Raw genomic sequence first — 23,285 nt, forward strand, 5'->3', positions numbered from 1 at the left:
CAATAGCAGATTATCAGCCAAATGAATTACTGGGTCACAGGTGATTTAGACGCTTGGCTGACTGTAATCTCCTTTTCTCTGGCAAAAGTAGCTTACTGTAAATTAGTTCTTTTTCTTTTTTTTAGAGAAAAAGTGCTTGAGGAAAATCCCCTTTCTGCCTGGCTTCCCGCGGGTTTCTGCAGCGTAATGGTTTCCTCTGAGAGGCACTGGTGGAAAGTGCTGATGCCTGTTGGCTGTGTGTGGGGGGGTGTGTGTGTGTGTGTGTGTGTGTGTGTGCAGCTATTTTCCATGGCTAACCGAGCCACTGATGGGCTTGCCAGCCGGGCCAGGGGCTTGTTCAGTGTTCAAGTTAGTGTGTGTCTGCACATGTAAGCCTGTGGGCAAACGGCATTCATAATCCCATGTGTGGGTGCCAGCGGACTGTAGAGTCATGCTGCAATTAAAACCCTAAAGTTGGTCAATTGAAAGAGTTCTGATCCAGTACTTTCTGGCAGTAATGTTCCCTATCTGTCCGGACATCGCTATGTGCAAACATGAAATAGTGTCTCTGCTTGCGCAGCAGTCTGCCGTCCAGCTTTGATGATGAAGTGTTCTTGTTGCTGCTTTGTTGTTCTGTTAGCGCAGATGGAATTATATGATAATCAGAAATCAGACAACATTGTTTACCCCTCCCGCCCCCCTTAAACATCTCAAAGAGGCAATTTTTTTCCTCCCAGGAAATACAAATGTGTTTGTGTGGATCTTATCTCTTTTTTCTTTAAAAAAAAAAAAACGAATTGTACGTGCTATTTATTCATGAGTGTACACAACAAAACCACTGAATATGTTCATCTGCTATCACTGCCACCAAGGACAAATTCGGCTTTCACGTTAGCACATGTATTTAGTTCAAAAGACAATTGTGTTGTTGTTCTACATCAACTGGCATATATGTCATTTAGGCCACTCATAAGGCGGTGTTATGCTGAGGAACAGAAATGGCTCGCGGCTGTAACACCTCGCCCACTGTTTCCTGCATCGTGTTGTTTACCGAGTCAAGGTGGTGCAAGCAGTCTGAAATTGCGGCATCTGTTCTGTACGGACGTAGCCGTGCGCTATCCCACGGGAAAGCAAGGTGCAGGAGAGCTGCTTCAGAAACTCCTCCACAGCGGGAGTGTGTGGCTGCCAGAGCTTTGAGGCTCACCTCTCGCACACCGTGAGTGACACGCGTGTCAGCCGGTCGTCGCAGCCTTCATCTCTGTGCTAACGATATCAAAGTAAACATGCAACTTTCACATAACGCCAGGGAACAGTTAATCACACATTAGAATCGTTATTTTCTATGAATACAATGTCATATCTATCTTTCGAGAAGACAGTTGGTGTCGGTCTGGTGGGGGAAAAAAACGCGCAGGAAAAATTGTCCCGCCCGCATCGAGCTTTGACCCCCATCTGCTCCAACGGAATGTGTTGCATTCAAAGACACACTGAGTCTCGCACGCCGAGGGATAAGTGCGCCCCGGTACACTTTGTGTATCCTCAGGGCGGAGCTCGCTGTGTGTCGGCAGGTATGTGCAGCGGGGTCGCGGCGCACCTCGGGTTTGGCTGTACAGGGAGGGACTGATTGAGGAGCTCACCCTCTCGATATTATGGGGCATCAATCCCTGTCTGTGTGCCTGTCGAGGCTGTTAACCACCTCTGGGCTGCACCATTGATCTTCGTAATTGTCTTCCGCTCTTCAAAGGGAACAAAGAGTTGGTTTGATCCGAGCTGTTTACTTTCACAGCCCCTGTACTCCTGCTCTCTGAAGAAGAGAGCTATCAAACACTCCAGGCATGAGCTAGGATAGCATATTATAGTACTGTGTGTGTGTGTGTGTGTGTGTGTGTAGGAAGAAAGCAAAGTACAGAGAGCGAGTGAGAGAGAGACCCAGCGTAGCCTGTAGCCGTACAGGCCTGGGGGTGAGCTAGCAGCTTCTTGCTGTTACATAAGAGCAGGGAATTGCAAACTGCATATTCCAATCTATCCACGGGTGTGTAAGGGAGCTCACCCCCAGAACCCTGTGTTGTCTGCCGTGACCAACATTACAGGCTTCATTCAGCTGTTGTTTGTATGAGAAATGCTTTTTTTTTCTCAACTCGGATAACAGAGATGACGTGACACACGAGATGTTGAGCTTAGTAACATGGTTGCGGCTGATAAAGACGGTCTAAAGCCGAACTGCGGAGTCAGAGGAGGGGAAGCTGCTCACCACAGCCTCCGCCAGGTCGAGCTGATGGCAGCTGGCAATAAGTAGCTGATAATACACGCGCGCATATTGTAGACGCGCGATCACATGGATCGGTCTCGTCTGCTGACAGAAAGGGTCTGTTAAAATGCAACTCTATCCAAACAGCTTCAAGTGTGTTGTGCTGCAATTTATAGATGGTATTCAAGTCCAAAGAGGGGATTTGAATGGGCCGGTGCGGCCTCTGGACCTGCGACCAAGCAATGTTTACATACTCTAAGCGAAGGAGCCTTGATTATTTTTATCAGCCGGTCTGCAGCGAGGTTAGCCATTAAAGGTTACGGACCAAAGCCGTGAGCGTGTAGAGAGGCATCGGCACTGTGCTTCCAGTGTATCAAGGGCAGACTGCATTTGCCACGTTTAGTTATTTTCTCCAACCTGCAGCTGTGTCTGTGAGATAAATAGACATGGACATGGAAATCTGATTTTCTATGTAATGTTACTCAAGCACATTCACATCATCCTTGGTGCCCTGTGTTGTAATTGGACGCTTCTGTCTGAAAACCTTGGTTCCCTGATAGTTGGCCAGGCTCTGAAAGGACGCGGCCAGATCCTGATTCAATAAGCAAGAGCAGGAAAAGAGGTGAGGGGGGGGGGGGGGGGGGGACTAATAGAGTGGTAGGAAGGGCTTTTTGCTTTAGGGCAAGCATTGACAAGCAGAAGAATGCACGTGGGAGCAGGTATGAACACTGAGCCTGTATTGCAGTGTTATTCTCGCCTCTCTTTCTATGCAAAAGAATCAAAGATACTTGGGAACCTCAAGCTGTGGGTAAAAGAGGAATATTCACTTTTTCAGGGCACTGCAGGTCTCTCTAGGTATCTCTGTGCGTACAATAACTGAAAGAGAAGGAATCCTAAAAGGAGTTTTCTCCGTCTCTCAGCACTCAGCTTTCTGTGAGTATTTACGTTTCAGTTCAGCCTTTTTTTGAGTCCTATCCAGTCAGCTGCAAAATTATCTCTTTTTTTTTTAGCACAGAGAATATGTCACTTTAAATGTGTCTGAGGAACAGGAGATGACGCATTATAGAGGATATCTTATAAAGCGAAACAATCATATTTACTGACAGACAGCTGCATCTATGATAAAAAGACTGCTTTTATATAGATTGACGTATAGCATACAAAGCGCTGCACTAGTTGCTTCTCATTCACACGTGTATTCAGACAGCAAGAGATGCGGCGCTACCTTAAAAGGCGAGGAGCGACTTGGCGTTCTGTGTCTTGCTCCAGGGCACTCATTCAGTTCAGTGTTTAGAGGACGTGGGATTTTGTTGAATTGTTGGTTCACCAGAATTGTGCTCGTATCTGATTTAAAAAGCAACATCCGCAGTCTCAGAAAATGTCCTGTTTGGTTATAATATCACACCTGAGAGACTGATAAATGAATTCCATGGAAGATCTCCAGCCCCTAAAAGTATGGAGACTTGATATTCAGTGCAACATTACCGTATTATTGGCTGGGATAATGATTGATTTTGTATGTCATTGTAGCTCATATCTCAGCACAGCAAGCTGTATTCCTCCAACAGTTGACTAATTAAACTATCAAATGAATTAAGTATTGACAAAACTGCACCATTGTGGCTCTAATTTCAACATCACTCCAATATTAAAATATGGATTCTGTTCTTCCTTTATAATGCAGAGCAATGTATCCCTTATTGTCATTCTCACAGTTCACAACATCTTTTTTCCAGATATGGATTTTTCTTAAACCCTCCATGTGTTTTCATGGAAATGTACACTTGTCTGACTCCAAAGAGAGATACGAATTATCCCTGAATTATGTGAACACAGAAGTTAAGTCATGGAAAGCTATGTCAATTAAGAGCCCACTTCCACGGTTTTACCCTCAGTAAGCTTTCAAGACTTTAAAAAGATTAATGTTTAGCTTTCTTTATATCAAACCAGACCCAGAAGGCATTCATATCTCCTGCTTCAGTTTCATGTTTGCACTAGTCCTGCTTTTTTATTTTTTTTGCAGTAGGTACGTTTGTGTCCTTTGATACATTTCAGAAGTTATTCATAAAGCAGAAACAGGAATAGTACTAACGATTTAATAAGGCCTGTAAAGGCACCAACAACACCAGAAGAACACATCAAAGTATTTTGTGTCGAAACACAAATCCGTATTATTAGACTCCGAGAAGTCAGCCTCTCGTTACATGGATCGTGTTCGCACACGCAGGACCAGCGTGAGTAACTCAACAACAAGTGCACAGCATCAGGAGCCTGCTACACTTCCCCTTCACAGGTCAGACGAGAACAATTAGAAATCCCTGAGTAACCCAGATACAACAGAACAATGACTCGAAGCAGCGTCTGAGGAGCTGTTGTTGTATATCAATTACTGCGAGCTATTGTCGTGAGTTTCCTTTGAGTGAAACGCTCAGGGGGAGTTTGAGTTCCCTCTGGTGAACTGTTATTTCGCGTGTACATCTTTTATTGTGAAACGTAAGAACAGAAAGAAGTGGATCCGATGTGTGCCGCCTTTGTCACGGTAGAAAGGAGTAATAAAGCTTTCGCTCTGTTTTTTTTACTTTGGAGGCAACGTGTTGCGGTACACGTAGTGATTATTATATATATATATCTTTATTCCAGACTCATGGGTCCATAAAACAACAAACACAAATACAACAACAATATATAAAATACAATACAAGGACACCGGTCCAGCCACTGCAGCCACAAAATCACTGGGGATTAAAAAACATACAAACATTTGTTCCATTGCTTCCAGAAACAAGACGAATACCTGGTATCACTCAGTGCTGGGTCAGCCAAGGCTTTTATAACTACATTCTCTGAGACACTTAGTCGACATTTAAATGTATTCATAAAATTCCTCAAAACAGCATGAAAAGTGGGAACATTCCGGCTCACAAACATCTGACTTGCACTTGTCCATCTCGGAAGCTTGAGCAGGATCCTGAAGGCATCATTGAAAGCCACCTGCATCTTTTTCATTTTCCCTTTACTATAACTGCACCACAGGTGGGCTGTATACAGAGGAGTACAGTAGGCTCGAAACAGAGCACTTTTAACGTCTTCTGTACACATGTGAAATGTACGTGCCAGCATGTTGGCTTGTGCATACAGTTTGCAACACTGCCGCTGCACATCGTCATCATCACTGAGGTCCTTCCCGATGATGTGACCCAAATACCTGTATTTCTGAACAACATTTAGCTCCTGGACTCCCAAAAAGAATGAAGGAAAATGTAGCTTCTGATCCTCCCTGGTTTTTGCTATCATGATAACACTCTTTTTGGAGTTGAACTCGATATCATAGTCCACCCCATACCTTGAGCACGCTCTGAGCAATTGCTGTAAGCCAGCACTATAAGGTGACAGGACCACCAAGTCGTCAGCGTAGATGAGATGATTAATGAGACTTTCTCCCACCATACATCTTACACTTTTTTAACTCCTTAGAGAGGTCATCCATATCGAGATTAAAAAGAGCAGGGGACAGTATTCCACCTTGTCGGACACCATTTGTCACTAGGAAGGGTGCAGATACACTCTTACCCCATCTAACTCGCATGGTTTGACGTGCATACCAAAAGTGCAAAATCCTAATCAAATATGGTGGCACCCCTCGCTCTTGTAATTTGACAAACAATTTGGAATGATTAATTCGATCAAAAGCTTTGTGTGTGTAAGCACTCGATTAAAACAACAGATCGAAATAATGTATACAGTCTCATATATTGAAGCCAATGCGTAAAAACCTTTTGAGAGAGTCAATATCGGTGCCGTTTAGTCGTCTCCTTTATGCCATCGATTGGTAATGCGTTGAAGAAAAAGATGGGGAAGGGGAAAAAGTGTGTGAGCTCAGGTCAGTCTGCAGACTTTGTTTCGGTCAGATCGAGAGCAGGGGAATGAGTTCAAGGTGGAGAACCGCGGAACGAATAAGTCAGGGGAGAACGAGAGGACAAGGTCGAGGGTAGACAGCTGGGAATGAGGACATCAGCTCATCCTGGGAAAACACAGCCGCCTGCTTTTGTCTGTGCCTGTCTGGTTTTGGGGGGGGGGGGGGGTTGGTTCAGATCCCTTGTCGCCGTCTGTGCAAAAAGCTCAGCTGCCAGTAGCATTTGTTCTATGATCTTTACACGGACTAAAGTATCCGCCACCTACAGATTCAACTACGGCCCTTGAATGATGTGAGAGGCATGTGCCGCGGTGATAACCAGCTGTCAAGTGCCGGTTGAGATATGCTAAAAGGTATGAATTAAGACGTACTTAGGCTCTCCTCTTTACAGCCAGGAGCCTCGACCGTTGTCCCTGCTGTCGGGAGCCGGTGCTTCCTGCGTTGACGACAAGACCAATCCCTGCTCGCCTCTGTGTGCTTTTCAGGAACTCACCGTTTGAATGCTCTAAAATACTTCCGACATGACATTTTGAACTTCAAAGTAGGGCATTAAATAAATGCCACATTCGTGGGTGTGCTTGATTAATTATTTTTGAACGCGCTTTGATCTAGGATTGTCTGTGTTTGTTATTCAACCTTTATTTTCGACAGTAGATTATGCATCCAAAAAAAGCAACAGAACAGAGTTTAGGAGTCACGGGAAGAAAAACTGAGCAACAAGCGACTCAAATGGATTTCGCCACAGCAGGGAGGCACATAGTCACTGTTACGTTGCCAGAGTGATCATTTAGACCGAGAAGCCTTTTGGGTAATCTTCTGGAGTTCCCGCGTTATCTTCCACTTGGCACCCAGGTCATCTATCGTCACGGTAACGGAGAGCGCTTTAAACACAGTGTTTCCACCCACACTCCCTGATTCCACACCCTTTATTAGCTGAGGTTGACGACTCATCACCATGACTTCCAGCAATCAGGGTTTTTGTTCACAAATGTTAGCTTCTGGGTGCGCGTGTGCGCTTCAGTGTTAAGTGTGTGCGTTTCTCATTGTGTTTGCTTGTGTACCTGCCCGGGGTGATAAGGGCCAGTGTTGGAGCGTGTGCTTTGTTTTGCCAGAATAACTCCTCCGCCTGTGTCAGCATGGGTAAATGAAACCCTGCTTAATCCGAGGTTCGAGCCCAGATAGTTCAAACCTCAGCTCGGTGTCAGCTGTGTGGGTTTGTCTCAATGTCTCAAAATGGATGGGTTTCTCTCTATCTCTCTCTGTCTCGCAGCGGCATGTATCAAAATGTGTAGAGCATTTCAACAAGCCTCTTGTGTGATCCTCAAGTATGTCAGTGTGTGTTTTGAAGTGTTTATCCGCTGCTGTCCCTTGCACCATGTGGTCGGAACCCATGTTAATTCAAGTAGCCGTACCAAGTGCTTCTTTTCCTGTTGGCTATCTGAGTCACAGGCTGCAACCGAGGTGTGACACACAACTCTGTCTCTCTCTCTCTCTCTTCTTATATTCTTCTGTCCCTCCCTTCCTTTTTCTGTGTTGCTATCTTGGTTCTAGACCCATTAATTGTCTGTCTTCCTTCCTTTCTGTCTGTCTCTTCCTCTTTCTGTGTTGTTCCACCTCTTCATCTCGACTGCTTGTATTTCTCGACTCCCTCCCCTCTCGTGGCTCCCCCCTCCTCCCCTCTCTCTCTCTCTCTCTCTCTCGCCCTCTCTCTCTCTGGCTGGTCTCACTTTCTGTCAAGCCAGCCACAGCAGCAACAGTGGTTACGCCAGTAGCTCAATGTAGCCAGTTCTCAGTCATAGCAGAGGCTGCAGTGTGTGGGTCCAACTGTGTGTGTGTGTGTGTTGTGTTGCTCTTTGAAGAGTGAATATAACACGTGGAGTTGCACCTTTTTATTTTTATTTTCCCACTTTCTGTCGGCCTCATCTCGGTAGCTCTTCTCTCTGTCGAACTCGCCTGCTGGGTGCAACATAACCGTAAGTGGAGTTCCTTGTCTGAGTGTACGTCTGTTGCTATTCTATTCTCTGTGTGTGTGTGTGTGTGTATGTGTGTGTGTGTGTGATTTCACTCCATGTCAATTTGAACTTACTGCAGGCAGCATTTGTGCCTGAGTGCACACACTTGCATGTAAGTATAAATGGCGTGTCACGACATCGCCAGTGACTTAATTAGGCCAATTTGTAAATCTCTAATTGCAGTGATGGAGCAATGTATTCATGTCGGCACTACTGCCCGCCATGGTACGAATCTGTTCATATCCATAAATATTTGCCAGACGTGTGTTATCCAGCGAGGGCCCAAACTGTCACCGCTGCCATTTCTTTAAAGTGTCACATGTTGCCGTACCATGTGAATGAATGTCCTCTCCTCCAGGTATGCTGTGCAGTCTGCGAGGGTGAGGGACGGATAGGGAGTGAGGGAGTGATTGAGCGAGGGTTAGTATGTGTCTCCGTGAGTGTGTGTCCCCTCTGTCACCCGGGGCATGGAGAGAATCAATAGCTGCGCCTCTTCAGTTGGACCGTTTACCTCAGCCGAGTGATGGACGGACACTGGGGCCGTCGCAGGTCTCCTGACAAGTGCTGGGGATCGCCGGGAGACGCACCGTGTCAGCTCCGCGTGTTCCCGCTCAAGTGTCTTTCCTGTTTTGTTGTGATTGATCCTTCATGTGCGCTCCAGCACTTTTCTGTTTGGTTAGCTCGGTGTATTTACGTGTGAGCTCGTGCACAATTTCTCGCCGTTTTGATTAAAGCGTGGAAAGGAGATCATAGATCAAACGTTTCTCTTGGAGACCGCAACTGGCACGGCCAATACGAGCAGTCATATGAATGAGCAAGAGCGGGCGAGAAAAAAAAGAAGAGAGAGCATGTTAGAAGGGAACAGAGCGAGACCATCGTAATCAATCCTCCATGATCCTGGAGGAGCATCATTTGTCTTCTTTTCTCACTCCACTCCTCCTCTTGCCCCAATCTTTCTCTCGTTTTCCGTGGTACAGCCACTTTGAGCTTGCGTCAGAGGACGGTCTCCGGAGCTTCATTACTTTTAAAGCTTTCAACGTGAGGGGCCATAAAAAGATGCTAAAGAATGGATTTCTGAGACCATTTACCAGACGGTCCATACCGGCTTGCAAGTAACGACTATATCTTGAGATATGATGCTCCTCCGCGGTGTGTAATGGCCTTTTGTGCCGGGTGCCCTGGGTTATCGGGGTAAACTAGGATCGCCATTGCTGAGGATTATGACGTTGTGCATGTCAAGTGTTGCCTACTGGGGACTGTATGCTTTGTTTATTCAATAAAGTAGACATGGCAGTCTGCTGCGTAAACCGAAAACTGAACATGATGCTTGGGGCTGTGTTTTTTTTCGTGGAAAATATCTGCCGTTTTTTAAACCTTTCACTGGATTTCAACATTCTATATCGTGATGTGTGTGTGTGTGTGTGTGTGTGTGTGTGTGTGTGTGTGTGTGGGGGTGTGTGTGTGTGTGTGTGAAGGTTCTGTTGACTGACCTGTTGTTCCGGTCTCTTCCTCTTTCTGAGTGTGCACGCATGCGTGAGTCGCTGTGTTTGCCTTCTTGTGAGTGGTCCGGGGCAGCGGCATCGGGCCGGGGCAGTGCTTTGCTTTAAGCATATGGGGGATATGGGTAGCAGGAAAATGCTCAGGGAGGAAATGATTGAGAGAAAAGGTCAGTAGACAGGATGCCCTTTTTTATCTGATACAGGAGAAGAAGAAAAAAACGGGAGTGAAAGAGCGGTGCAGTGGGACGAGATTAGAGGTGAAAGTGAAGCTAAACAATGGAAGAAAAGACCAAAGAAATGTGAAATAAAAAGAGCATGTTCACACAACTAAGTCAAAACAGCCTTGAATGTATGAATCTATAAGTCGAAAGTGGAATGGCAACTATTTCAAGTAATTGCCTCTTTTTAAATAACAGTAAACTGAATATCTTTGGGTTTGTACTAATAGAATAACGATTTTAAGACACAGTGTTGCACTCTGGAAAGGACATTTCTGTTATTTTCAGATAGTTTATAGACAAAACTTTGGATCAATACAGTGAGGAAATGGTCTACAGATTATCCTATAATGAAAAATGATTGCTACTCGCAGCACCAGTCAGGACTCTCGGGCCCGATACTGATCCGGCTAGCGAACTTGTGCTCTGTTTTGTGTGTGGAGGGAGTAGAAGGGTCCGGTGTTTCCTTACAATACCTGAACCGCCTCGATTCTCAACACATTTGCGTTATTTTCAACAGCAGCGAAATCATGTTTTGACCTCCAGAGGCAAGGTGTGGCCATCTGATGCAAACGACGGGGGAAAGACACACATCGCCGTCTCCCTCAAAGTCACGTCACTGTTTTGCAGAACTGTCACCGGCCTTATTGTAAACACTTACAAATACAACCAAAAGACTCTGAATTGAATAGGGCTGTAAGTGATACTGTATACTATGATGTGTTTTACTCCGTATGATGAAACATGTGGAATCACCTTTGTACCTGTTGTTAATTACCAACTCTGTTTCGTAGCATCTTGAGTTCTCCCCTCCTGCAGTAGAAGCTAGCATGTTAATGGTGTATTGCAGGTGTGTGTTTTGGATGTGCATACATCTGGGCATTGCAGTGCATGTGTGTGTGTGTGTGTGTGTGTGTGTGAGATCATCTCTCTTCTTGACTGATGGGCTCGTCCCCTACCTCTATCTCCGTGACCCAGTTCTGGTGTGCTGACACCCCCTGTTCACATCGTGCCTGCAGCAAACACATGTTGTCAGAGCAGTGAGGAAGAGGGGAAAGAGGGTGAACGGAAGATGGTAAAGGAGAATATGTATGTATATATATATATATATATATATATATATATGGTATCTCACATGTTTACTTCGAGATCACAGTTCTTAGCTGTTTCTAGCACCTCTATGATACCATTAAGAAAAGAATTATCCAGCAGTTTATTTTTTATTGTTTTATCTTTTAACTGTTTACTTAGCCTAATATTAACCGCTTGTGTTTTCTTTTGTATTCTCTCTCTGGTTCTACAGAGCAGCTTCCTGGGCAGTGCCACATTTTCAGTCGGCAATCTGCTGCGGGCTAAAGATGAACGACTGACCTTGAGTCTCAGGTGAGTGTGTGTGTGTCTGTCATACTCATGTTCAGCGCCCTCTGTGATCCTCCAGGCAAAGTCAAATTCAGACTCCAGAGTCCAAAGATCTTGCTTCTTCACGCAATAACTGACAGACCAACTTAAAAATCAAATTAAGATAGAGTTGGGAAAAGAAACCTGACCGCAGATGTTGCAACGGCAGTTTCCGAAGTGTTGCAGCCGCTTGTTTGTATCAGAGATGTCGTGTCGGCGTGGGGGAATACGGCACTCTGATCTGATTTCGCTGTCGTAAATGGGGGTGGGAATAAGTGACATTTTTCAGACGGAGTAAAATTAATGCTTTGTGTGTTGTTTGAAAGGAAATTGAACAAAATATTTTAATCATAAATCAAGAATTCATTTTCGGTCTGCTTGTGCATGCTCTGTATAAAAGTAATTGGCTTGGATGTGCCCTCTGCTTTAAGTCAATCAAGCTCCAGTTTGAAAGCCAAAAGAAAAGATACTCGGAGCTTTATTTTGTTACGCTCTGACGACACCTTCACTACCGACTTTAAAAACAGAACACTAACAATATAGTTAGTCATTTTGCCACAAAGAAGATTAGCTGTTTGCCTTTTGGAGGACAAGCAGATAAGCTGTGTTCCTTTACATGATTAACCCTTGTGTTGCCTTGTTCATTTTTGACAATCAATCATACCCCCTCCCCCCTTTTAGATTTATTTGACCCCATTTTTAATGTGTTGTTTCTCTTCTTCGGTCAAAACACAAACAACATAAAATCACACTAAACTTGGAAAACAATATTAATTCTAATAATTTTCTGGAGGTTTTAATTGCTGGCGCAAAAATGAAACAAAGGGTAAAATATGTTAGTAAATATAAAGGTAACAGGAGGGTGAACATTGAATCGGGTCAAAAAACCCAAAGGCGGGGGGGGTGTGTATTGATGATTCAAAAAAAAAAAGACAAAAAGGGAAAGTTAATGTTGTGTCCTTCTTATGAAGTGCCCGACATGATTTCTAATACTTTTGATTTGTGTCTCTATATAAAATGGCGACCGAGGCTTGACAAGCGTGAAATGTTACGTGCTGGTATAGGTTTAGTTATTTTACAGTCCTGTTTTTGGGGAGGGGCCTGACTGAAATGATGCCAAGTGCAATTCATTCATTGGTTAACATTTTTTCATTTGCTTCTGAGAATTAGGAAATAGCTCTGACCTGTAAACGGACTGAGTTCACTGTAGATTGAGCTAATATCGTAGGTTTCGGCAGGAATGTGATCGTTGGAGCGTGAGAGGCAACACTGTAGGTATAATGATCCATCACACATTCAATTTCACTTCATATCACATCTTACTGATAGATAAATGTATCCGTCAGTGTTTTTTGTGCTTGTGAGTTATAGCTTTAGCGCGAGCACCTTTTCAACTGTAAAAGATATAAACCGACTAAAACCTCAAATAGGAGGACTGGACGGTGTGCTGCTGACACTCGTGGCCCGTTGTGAAGGGCGCCGCATGGCAGCTGTTGGAATGCCCGAGAGGCCAGTATGTGGCAGGTGGCAGGATTCAGGAGAATCCGTCTTGCCTTTTTTCCGATATTAAGCATCACGATACTGAGTCCCTTCAACCTCGACCACGTTGACCAGGCAACTGAAGAAATGATCATCATCCGTTAGCATGAAAAACTGGCAGAACAGAGCATCGGTAGTTTTCAACAATATCTTCTTTATCACCATTTTAGCTTTCATGTATATTCTTTTGTCTGTAAAAACCCTGCAGTAAACCCGACTGTGCTGTCAGGTGCACATGTCGCCCTGGATAGTCTCTCCCAGCTGAAACTTACAGCTGTCTTATTGACAGCTGTCAGTTTCAAGCTGTTTCACGTCATTGAAAATGATTACGTTACATGCCATTTAGCGGACCCTTTTACTTCAAAGCGACTCACAATGCGTGCATTCAACCGTGAGTCCAAACTCAGAACAACAAGAATCAAGAAAGTAACATTTCTTCAAGATTACAGAGGTCCAGACTTTGCTGACCTCGTACTGTAGCTGGCTACAGCCACGGCTGCCACCGCATTGGAAATGCATCACCGCCTTGATTGATTTACTTAAGGCTGATTTGTGAAGTAGTTTCACTGAACAACACTGCATTCTAACATATATTTCGTTATCTGGTATGTTTGCATAGAGACTGTAGAAATGAATGGTCTCTATCTCCTTACACCGTGAAAATATTCCCCTTTCGCAATCTTCGCTTTTCTATGCCACTTTTTGTTGTTGTGCTTTTCATTTCCTGGAGGTGATCCCATGTCACCAGGTATAATTGTATCTTGCATGATTGACTATATGAGCTGCAGTAAGAAAAGGAATCACAGCGCCCCACTGCACCCCTGTGTGTTTGCTTGCACACTTTCATGCAGGTGTTGGTCTCGGTGTTGAACACCAGAGACATGTCACCTACTCCCTTGTTGTCACACTTGTGTTTCTGGCTCATTTTGTTGTTCAGTAGTATTTTAGTTATTCCCGAGGATAACAGGAAGTCCTCCCATGATACTTGGAATCCTGCCACGATGCTTTTTTCTAACGGGAAAACAAAAATTTGTTTTTTTAAATGTCCACCGTTTGCTTTAGTATTCAGAGGTTGCTGTGACTAGTACTATGGCACGTACTAAAAGCTTCATGCTCAACAACAGTATTTCAGTGAATCTCCAAGTATTGGTCAGGACTCTCAAGCGAGGTCTGAGGATGAACCGGAAGAGTTGCAAAATTATTAAGAGGATAGGAAAATCATTTTTCTGCCACTCAAATTATATTGATTTTTTCAGGCCTTGCGGCAATATTTGTCTTTTTTTTCTTTCTGAATAAATGGTTAATTTGACCTCTTCAGGCCTCTGAATTATTCAACTAAAACAAGTTGTGTAGAACTGCTTAATGACGATACATTATTCTAGCTATCAGTTATTCAAATTATCTAAAAAAATTGACCATTTCCATTCACCAAACAGCTCACCCTATTCAGGGTCACAGGGTCGCTGAAGCCCATCCTAGCTGGCATTGGGCGACACAGGATTCACCCAGTTCATCGCAGGGCACATAAAGACACAGACACGCTCACAGTTGGTCTCCAATTAACCTGAGCTGCATGTATTTGGATTGTGGGAGGTTGTCGAAGAACCCGGAGGGAACCCACTCTGGGCTGTCTGACCTGTGGACGACATTAGTTCCGCTAGCCAAGCTTGGACTGGATTGCAATTCTTTCGGCCCGTTATGAAACAGATGCTTTATTTGACAACAGTGTTCTAATCCCCACCCGGGCAGTTGTTGCAAAAAGTCAGTTAATTTGAGTTTACTTGGCTCAGCAGAGGGAATAAGGGACAGCTTTTTATCTCCACGGGGCAGGGATTGATTCCCCGTCTGTAAAACTCAAAACCAATACGACTTTGACCAACTTCTCTTCATACACTCTAGATTAACATTGGTGCTGGGCATATGTAGAGAGGGAATTGGTATTTGACCAGCGCCAGTGTGTGTATGTGACTTTTGATTTTTCTTGGACCCTTTGTTAAAGTTCATTTTGCGACCTCAAAGCTGATTCTTTTTTCAGACAAATTCTTTCTGCATTGCAGCTTCTCTCTCAGGTCTTGCGCTCGCTTTCTTGTGTAACTGGTTAGGATGTTAGTCACGGATTGTTTTTGTTTCTCGTAAGGCACGGCCGGTTTGATTTGGGTCATTTCTTTTTTTTGGGGTGCCCGACAATGTCCCTTTGAATGTGCGGGAGTGTCGGATACGTGGACTCGGTCCTTGTGAAGATGTGTCTTTCAGAGGCAGCAGAAGCCCTTGAAGAGAGGATGAGGGAATCGTACCTTCCTGCAGCTCTCACACAACCCAAAAGAACACTCAGATGCTCTCACTCAATAGCATACAAACAAAAGCAGCGCCGACACACCTGCCAACAAATACACACACACACACATACAAAGTTACAACAGAAAAAAAGGTCTGGTTTGAGAATTGAGTAGTTTCTTTGAAGTCTTGACCTTTATATTAATCAAAGAGCAGAAAACTGATTTAAAGTGAATTCTTTGGATATTTGTTTGGTCAGCACACAAAGTCAGTTCAAGGTTGCCTTATGATACTTCTGGAATCCACCTGCACATTAACACAAGCATATGTAAAGGCTGCAGTCTCTTTAAATATCTTAGTTAAGATGGGAATGTCATCAGTTATTTTTTACCCCAAATACTTTTTTCCCCTCAACCTAGTTTTGTTGCCTGAACCTAACAAAGTTTGTTCTTGTCGAGTTTATTTTAAAAAGACGATATGCATGTATGGAGCAGAAATGTAAATGTTTTGCTGGTTTTGTAGGAAAGTACACAAAAAAGAGGATTTACTTTTCATAAGATACCGCTGAATGAGGATGTGTTGAACAGTAAAGTTGCACAAAAACAAAAACAATGAGCTGAAAGATGCAACAATGCTCGAAAGTGCTAAGAGAAACTGATATTGTTGTGATAATCTTTCCTTGAATTTAATTACAAAAAATTAAAAAAACATGCTGCTCTAACCATAGTCGTATATTGTTTTCATCTCTTTTTATCTGTTATACAATGAACCCTCTTCCACACCAGATATGCCGTCACACACTTCAGCATGGTATCTGCTCGGAGCTTGTAATAAATCTCTCTGGTTGTGTTATATGGACACGCACATTATTCACACGGAATGAAGGAGCTACTGTACATTAGAAGTGCTCCCACATGGGAGCTGAGTATGAGTGAGAAGTGTTTATGGACAATGCAATAACTAATCACGATCATAATTGGGTTCTTAATTGTCTGCTGGTTGCAAATACAGATGCACACAGTACATTTAGTGCAGGGTTAGTATTTAAGTGTTACAGCTGATGATAGCAATGTCACAAGTGATTTAAAGGATTTGCTGTTTCTTTGGTTTATTTATTCATCGTCATTTGTTCTTCATTGTGTTCCATTTTATTTCAATCTCAAGCGAGAAATAATTTAACATACATTTGCAACTTTTATCCTGCCTCTCTGTAAGCTCTGAATAGCCTGACAAAAGTTGTATCTGCTTCTACCTCCGGTGTGGAGTTTGGCTTGCTTTGCACGCACGCACATTTCTAATTCTAGCACGGTTAAAATGGGGACTATCGGGACGAGCAACTCAACTGCGGCGCTCCAGGAACTGGAAGGATGTCGGCGCTGCAGAGGTCTCTCAATAATGCATGCTATGTATACACATGGGAGGAAAGATTATTATCTCCAAAAAGGGAGGTGAGCCTCCGTCACCCAACCACAAAAGAATATAATGATGTCTAAATGGCACAATAGGTCATATGAAAATGTGCATTCAATGTACAGAAGTGTATTTAATGGCAGAAAAGTGTTAGCATGCGTGTGCCAAATTACTGACACACTTTCCCATTGTCATATTTCTATTTCAGCCCTGCTGAGAGCGTTGCGTTCAGTCTCCTGCCCTCTCAGTCTCACGCTGTAGATCCTCTTTTGCTCTTCTTGTTATCTCTAAAACGTCATACACTCAGTAGGAGAGGCACTCTATGACCCAGTTCTACTGCACAGTTTGAGATTTGATTTTGATATGAATTTGCATGCGTGTGAGAGTGTGTTGGCGTGCACATGTGTGTGTGTGTGTGTGTGTGTCAGAGGTTTACCATAGCTAGGCTGCATTATCTCAGACCAGTGCCTCCGCTGCCTGGCTTGATGGCTTATTCATCCATTCCCATTGGATAGAGTTTCTCTTTGCTGTCCCACCAGAAACCGTTTAGCCCGTTATCATGATAATAACATTTTATCACGCCAGAGAACCCTCACTATCGCCCTGTCCCAATCCTCGCACTTACCCAGAGAAAGCCACCTCTCCCTTACACTGTATCCGCTGGGACAGATTTGTATCTTCACCTGGCCTGAAAAACCAACTATCTCATACAGTTATACTGAAGAAAAGAATGTGTGTGTGTGTGTGCTTGTATTAATCACATTGTGGTGACATTAATCTTTTCACACGGTCACATGGGGACTTTCCCTCCCTTTTGGGGATAAAGATCTGGTCCCCACATGGTAAGATTGATTTTTGTGGGTGAGGTTTGCTTAAAGGCTGGGGTTTGGCATGTAGTGGTTATGGTTTCAAAAGTCTAAAAAACAGCCATTTGTGTGCATTAGCTCTGGGAGTCCTTCGGGGCCATTCTAAATTAATGATCTCCATATTGTACGCGGCATGACACAAAAATGCCAGACAGTAATTAAATAACTTGCTAATTGCACTACTCTGTGGAGTGACTCTTCTTCCCCCCCTCGTGACAGTCACACACTCGCACATATGTCACCAGTTTTCACTGCATAGTCATTAGCTGCTCAATTTAAAGCGGAGGAATATTTAGTCTGTACAAATTTAAATAAGGAGGGTCATTATTAAACATATACTGCATGAACATCTTTATTTATGTTGTCTCCATTTGATGCATGTAGCAGTGATTAAAGGAACATATGTACTGAAGCACGAGGACAGCCTAAAGGACACTTAAGGACACAGCATTTTAGTGTACGGCTGGTGGGAAAGGCTGTGTGTGTGTGTGTGTGTGTGTGCGTGCACGCAAGACACACACACACAAGGATAACCATGCACACAAATCACAAGCACACAGAGTTGCTTTGCATGCAGTATATATGGTAATACTAGCACACACAAGTGCACACGCCACGTATGCATGTATAAGAATGGGAAAAGGCACTCGGGTGGGGTGAAATAAATGCAGATATGGCCTCCTCATTTTTTCTCCATCAATACTACAAATGCTTCTTTTTCTGCACATTTCTTCTGCATAATCTGTAAAATCCCCGGGGCGTCGGGGCTCACAGGCAGAATAACTCGGCCAATGCTCCACCGGGATATCAAAATGCAACTCTTGAGAGGAGAATGGGGGAAAAAAATAATATTACATTGATTGACTGCCCTAATAAACTGCCATGACTAATTTCAATTCCAATAAATGCCAAGCAGAGTATAGAGTTGTTAACCTAATGTCCCTTTTTAAACAAGGTACGATGTATCAGGCTGGGCCAATCGGTCATGTGGGGCTTCCTAGAGCTCTCTTTGCAACATAACACATATAGGTCGAAGGGATGGGGAAATGAGATGTGTTAGGAGATGGGGGAGAGAGATTTAATAAATCTGTCCCGACATGGTGCTGAGGCATGCTAGGGGCACAGCTCATGCCAAGTCCTTGTCTAAGGGATGAGAGGATGGTAATGAGGATGAAATAGAGGAGGGGGAAGAGCCTAGGTGGATAAAATCATGTCTTACAGGTTTCTTTCTTCTTTTTTTTCTTAGCCTCTCTTTTTGCTCTGAGATTAAAATGTTGTGTGCCATCATTCAAGCACCCAGCTGAGACGATGTAACGGCGAGAAATGCAATCCTTCCCTTTTGCTCTATTTCAAATATGTGCACCGGAGAAGGTAAGGTCAAGCACAATATCCTGCCTGGCTTGCAGGATATGTGCAATGCCGTGTCCATTTGTTGGCATATAATGGCTTTAAAGATTAAAATATTTGTATTCCTTGATACAATCTATGAATAAATACAAGCCTGAAAGATTCAAATGATTGTAAATGGTGCCGCTTCTATATATACAAACAAATATTTAGGGGGCTTTGATTGTTAATCTTTCTGGTAATATCAGAAATAAAAATACCAACATTTTGACGACTAAAGTCTGCACAGAACACTTGAACATACACACGCTCTCGTCGAGTGACGATGACCTCATCTGGTAGTCTTCAATGCATCTAATCTCTGTGAAGTTTAGATCTGCAGATCCTTTTATTGATGTCCCTTCTCACTGGGGTTGGATGCAATATTGCAGCCGACCAATGATGTGACACGTTCTCAGATGCATAAGGATGATAAATATGAACATACGGTAACATCGATGTTTACCAGGAGGGCATGCACGCATGCGGAAAAGGTATTTTTAAAATGTGCATGTATGATAAACCTGTCGTCTTAAGCAAGCTTTTTAGGCCCATTTGGCTTTATTTCACAACAACATTGTTCCATTTTGTTTTGTGTGACGTCACTAAAAGGGTCGATGTGCAAACAGAAGAGAGAAAGCGACGTCAGTCCGAACAGTCCCACACTGACCTAATCAGACAGTTGTGTAAATGATAAGTCATTATATTATATTGAACATTTAAAAAAAAGTATATGTTCCTAATCCCACAAAGTGTGCAGTATAATGATCCCAGCACAACCTTCATTACATACAAAACTGCATCAAGGCTGAAGATCAAAGACCAGTGTAGCCACAAGGAGAAGGTTCATTGAGATGCTGTCTTTGTTTTGGTGTGTGACTGCACTGACCTTGGGAAGTCTCTCGAGTCACCAGCTCATTGCTGTGTGTCAAACATCTCAACAAACAAGAATAATTCTGGACTATTGGACTGGTGTTTGCCCATTCATGCAGGCTGCATATTAACTGTGACATGAGTCCCCCCTTATCATAACAAGAATTCAATGTTGACCCATAATGTTGACACTGTTTGGAGTAAACTCGGAGTTGGGCTGCAGTGCAGGGATCTGCTGCTTTACCTCTTATGTTGTTCACCTGCATTTACACAAATAGTCCCACAGGTTATGTTCTCTCACTGTGTGTGAGCAAAGGAAGTTAGGATATGTGCATCAATTTGTTGTTTTGGACATTGGCATTCATGAAAAACACACGCGCACACACACACTCCACAGCGGCTGCTCGTAGTGTGAACATTAAAAAAGCCTTTATGGTTTTGTAATGAAGGCTGACTTACTTTGCAAAGAGACATTCATCCTTTATTTTAGGACAAGGTCATATCTGTACCGTGTTGCCACAGTAAGTATACCGCAACAAGAAAGATGGAGAGAGATAACAATTCAACGGTAAAAAAAAAATACATATCCTCACTGAAGTTTTGGCTTCTTTCTATTTCTCTTGTTGTGTCCAGGAAAGGAGGAAGCACCAACGTTATGTTGTTGTTATTGTTACGGTGCAGTGTACATAGAATCCTCTATTTGCATAAAACGTTTTTGTTGTTTCGGAAGACGTATATTAACGATGCAGAACAGTATTGCTGTGTGTTTTTAACACCCTGAGAGGGAGCTGCATGCTAATGTGCCTTGTCTATAGCAATGACTTCTCTGTGCTGCCTGCATTTTGAAATGCTTGTTTCCATAGCAGGGCTGACCTTTCTTATAGTTTTTTAAGGCGGCTTATACTCCCTCAAACTGAGAACACACGGCCGTGCTTCATATTTTGGTTAACACCAAAAACAAGTGTCGTGCTGCGTATTTTTACACTTGTGTTTTTACTCCCCCTCTGCATTAGCTTCAAATGATGAACACACACAACTTAACTTCTCACCTTACGAGCCAATCTCCAGAGCTATGGCTCGCCAGGGGATATCTTATTTGCCATTGTCTCTGTAATGACGGCATTGTGGGTCGTGTAGTTCGGGATATTGCTCGACCTTATGAAATGGTCTCTCCTCATTCATTGATGCACACGAGAGATGGCAACAGCAAGGGGTGGGGAGAGTTGCTGCCAAGAAGAGCTAAGGGACCCATGATGTACAAGCAGTGAACATCTTTTCAGGGGCCGTGTGGCTGGAAATAGTATTGTGGCAATAAGGGTCGTGCCCAGCCTTGTGTTTTGGCCTTTAGGGAGGCTTAGCCTGAAACGCAACTCGTTGATCTCCAATGCACATATTTAGTTTTGAGTTTACTTCTCATGTTTGTGTCAGACTGTAAAAATAGTACTTAAAAAGTTGTTAATAAATGTTTAAGTTCAAACTGGAAATGTAGTATAAATTGCTTAACTCACATTTGAGGAATGGCAAAAGTGTCCTGAATACAATACGTCAACATTTTAATCTGGTCATTGGTTTCCTTTCAGTTCGTAACAAAGCTCCTGTAGTTGAGCCCAAGTACATGCAGATGGACGGATGAACATATGGCTGATCCCGACCAGCTGACTGCAATGTCTTTAAACGGCCACCGTGCAGAGGATAATCTATTTGTTTTGTATGAACTGCGCAGCAGAGTCTTCCAGCATTGATTTAGTTCATGAATGCGAATCACTGTCAAAATCGGAGATCGCAAATATGAGCCACCCGCACGCGCAAATTAAACAACCGCGTGTGTAATTTACTTTGAGAGCTTTTACATCACTCTGCGACTAAAAGTCACGGTACCAGTCACCAATGTATCTCTACTTCTAATTGGTTACAATCCTCGTCTTTGGGTATCACACCCGAAAGCCATTTCACGGTCTTCTGATGTCATGTAGTAAGAGTAATTACTATTACAAGAATATGATAAACTATGTTACACCAATCACTTACTAAATAAATAGGTTTGAGAAGATATATATATATATATATATATCTTCTCAAACCTATTTATTTAGTGAATATTTATATTTATATTTATTTAGTCTATATATATATACAGGACTGTCTCAGAAAATTAGAATATTGTGATGAAGTTCTTTATTTTCTGTATTGCAATTAAAAAAACAAAAATGTCATGCATTCTGGATTCATTACAAATCAACTGAAATATTGCAAGCCTTTTATTCTTTTAATATTGCTGATTATGGCTTACAGCTTAAGAAAACTCAAATATCCTATCTCTAAATATTAGAATATCATGAAAAAGTATACTAGTAGGGTATTAAACAAATCACTTGAATTGTCTAATTAACTCGAAACACCTGCAAGGGTTTCCTGAGCCTTGACAAACACTCAGCTGTTATAAATCTTTTTTTTTACTTGGTCTGAGGAAATATTAAAATTTTATGAGATAGGATTTTAGAGTTTTCTTAAGCTGTAAACCATAATCAGCAATATTAAAAGAATAAAAGGCTTGCAATATTTCAGTTGATTTGTAATGAATCCAGAATGCATGACATTTTTGTTTTTTTAATTGCATTACAGAAAATAAAGAACTTTATCACAATATTCTAATTTTCTGAGACAGTCCTGTATATATATATATATATATAGACCTTACCTCCTTGTGGTCAGACATGCCTCATACTGGCTCCCCCGTTTTCTGTAATTATTGGCCGATCGCAACATAGCTTTATACCACCTCCTAGCAATTTTAGTCCAATCAGTTTTAGAGATACAATGGTCAGTCGTACCGCCCACTTACTGTAAAAAAAAAAAGAAAAACTACTCGCGAGTGAGCAGTTTAAAAATTCGCGAACGACCTTTGCTCGCGCGACAGGGACTTTTGCTCGCGGAGTGATGTAAATGTTCTCGTCAAAGTAAATTATACGCGCAGCTGTTTGATTTGCACGGGCGCGTGGCTCTCATTTGCGCTCTCGAATTTTGACAGTGATTTGCCTTCATACTAGTCGTGAAGTGGTGGCATTTTCTAAGCACGTATACACTATTTCCCACATGAGAAGCTCTTTACAACTCGGATTTATCTGTCAGCCATTCAGCATGGACACATGTTTGGTCTTCACTGAGACACTAATACGCAGCTGCAGCAGCTAATTGCTTGTTTTGAGGAAGCAGATAACCTGTCTTTGGCACATCTATTAACAACTTCCATGTTACGTGACTTTAGTCAGTCGGTCTTACTCTCTCGGATGCTGTGTTGAGAACAGTTTTCCACAGTCATGCAGCCTCTTCCTCTCATTCTACACATTCTCTTTTCTCTCTTTCACTGACTAGAAAAAAGAAGAAAGAAACATAGACTAGTTTTTTCCAACATACAGAACTGTTATTCTTGATGGCCTGAAAGGATCAATGTACATAAAGGAAGGGGGAAACTAGTAAGTGTTGGGTCGCTAAGCAACTCCACAAATCCTACAACATATGTCCCTGTCCTAAAACTGAAATGGACATACATGTCAGAACATTTACATGGCAAAAAACCTGACAAAAGACAACGTTTAAATAACGGGTCATTAGTTAATGAGGACTTTAAACTCTGCAGAGAGAGATATAGATGAGGGAGAACAAGAAAAAC

At 42.9% G+C, this 23,285-nt stretch overlaps 1 protein-coding gene across 7 annotated transcripts in view; it reads left to right on the plus strand.

Annotated features, from left to right (window-relative positions):
* The window catches only part of inpp4b (inositol polyphosphate-4-phosphatase type II B), a 125,543-nt gene that overhangs the window by 32,528 nt on the left and 69,730 nt on the right, over nucleotides 1-23,285 (plus strand). For 5 of the 7 annotated variants that reach the window (XM_056408679.1, XM_056408678.1, XM_056408680.1 and 2 more), the window contains one exon: nucleotides 11,173-11,252. In XM_056408679.1, the coding sequence (XP_056264654.1) occupies nucleotides 11,173-11,252 (80 nt within the window). Of the gene's footprint in view, nucleotides 1-3,051; nucleotides 3,161-7,937; nucleotides 8,114-11,172; nucleotides 11,253-23,285 lie in introns of those variants that run through there. The other 2 variants (XM_056408683.1, XM_056408682.1) reach the window with 2 other exon arrangements.

The sequence above is a fragment of the Pseudoliparis swirei genome, chromosome 24 (assembly GCF_029220125.1).
Source record: "Pseudoliparis swirei isolate HS2019 ecotype Mariana Trench chromosome 24, NWPU_hadal_v1, whole genome shotgun sequence".
In the NCBI taxonomy this organism is placed as follows: Eukaryota; Metazoa; Chordata; class Actinopteri; order Perciformes; family Liparidae; genus Pseudoliparis; species Pseudoliparis swirei.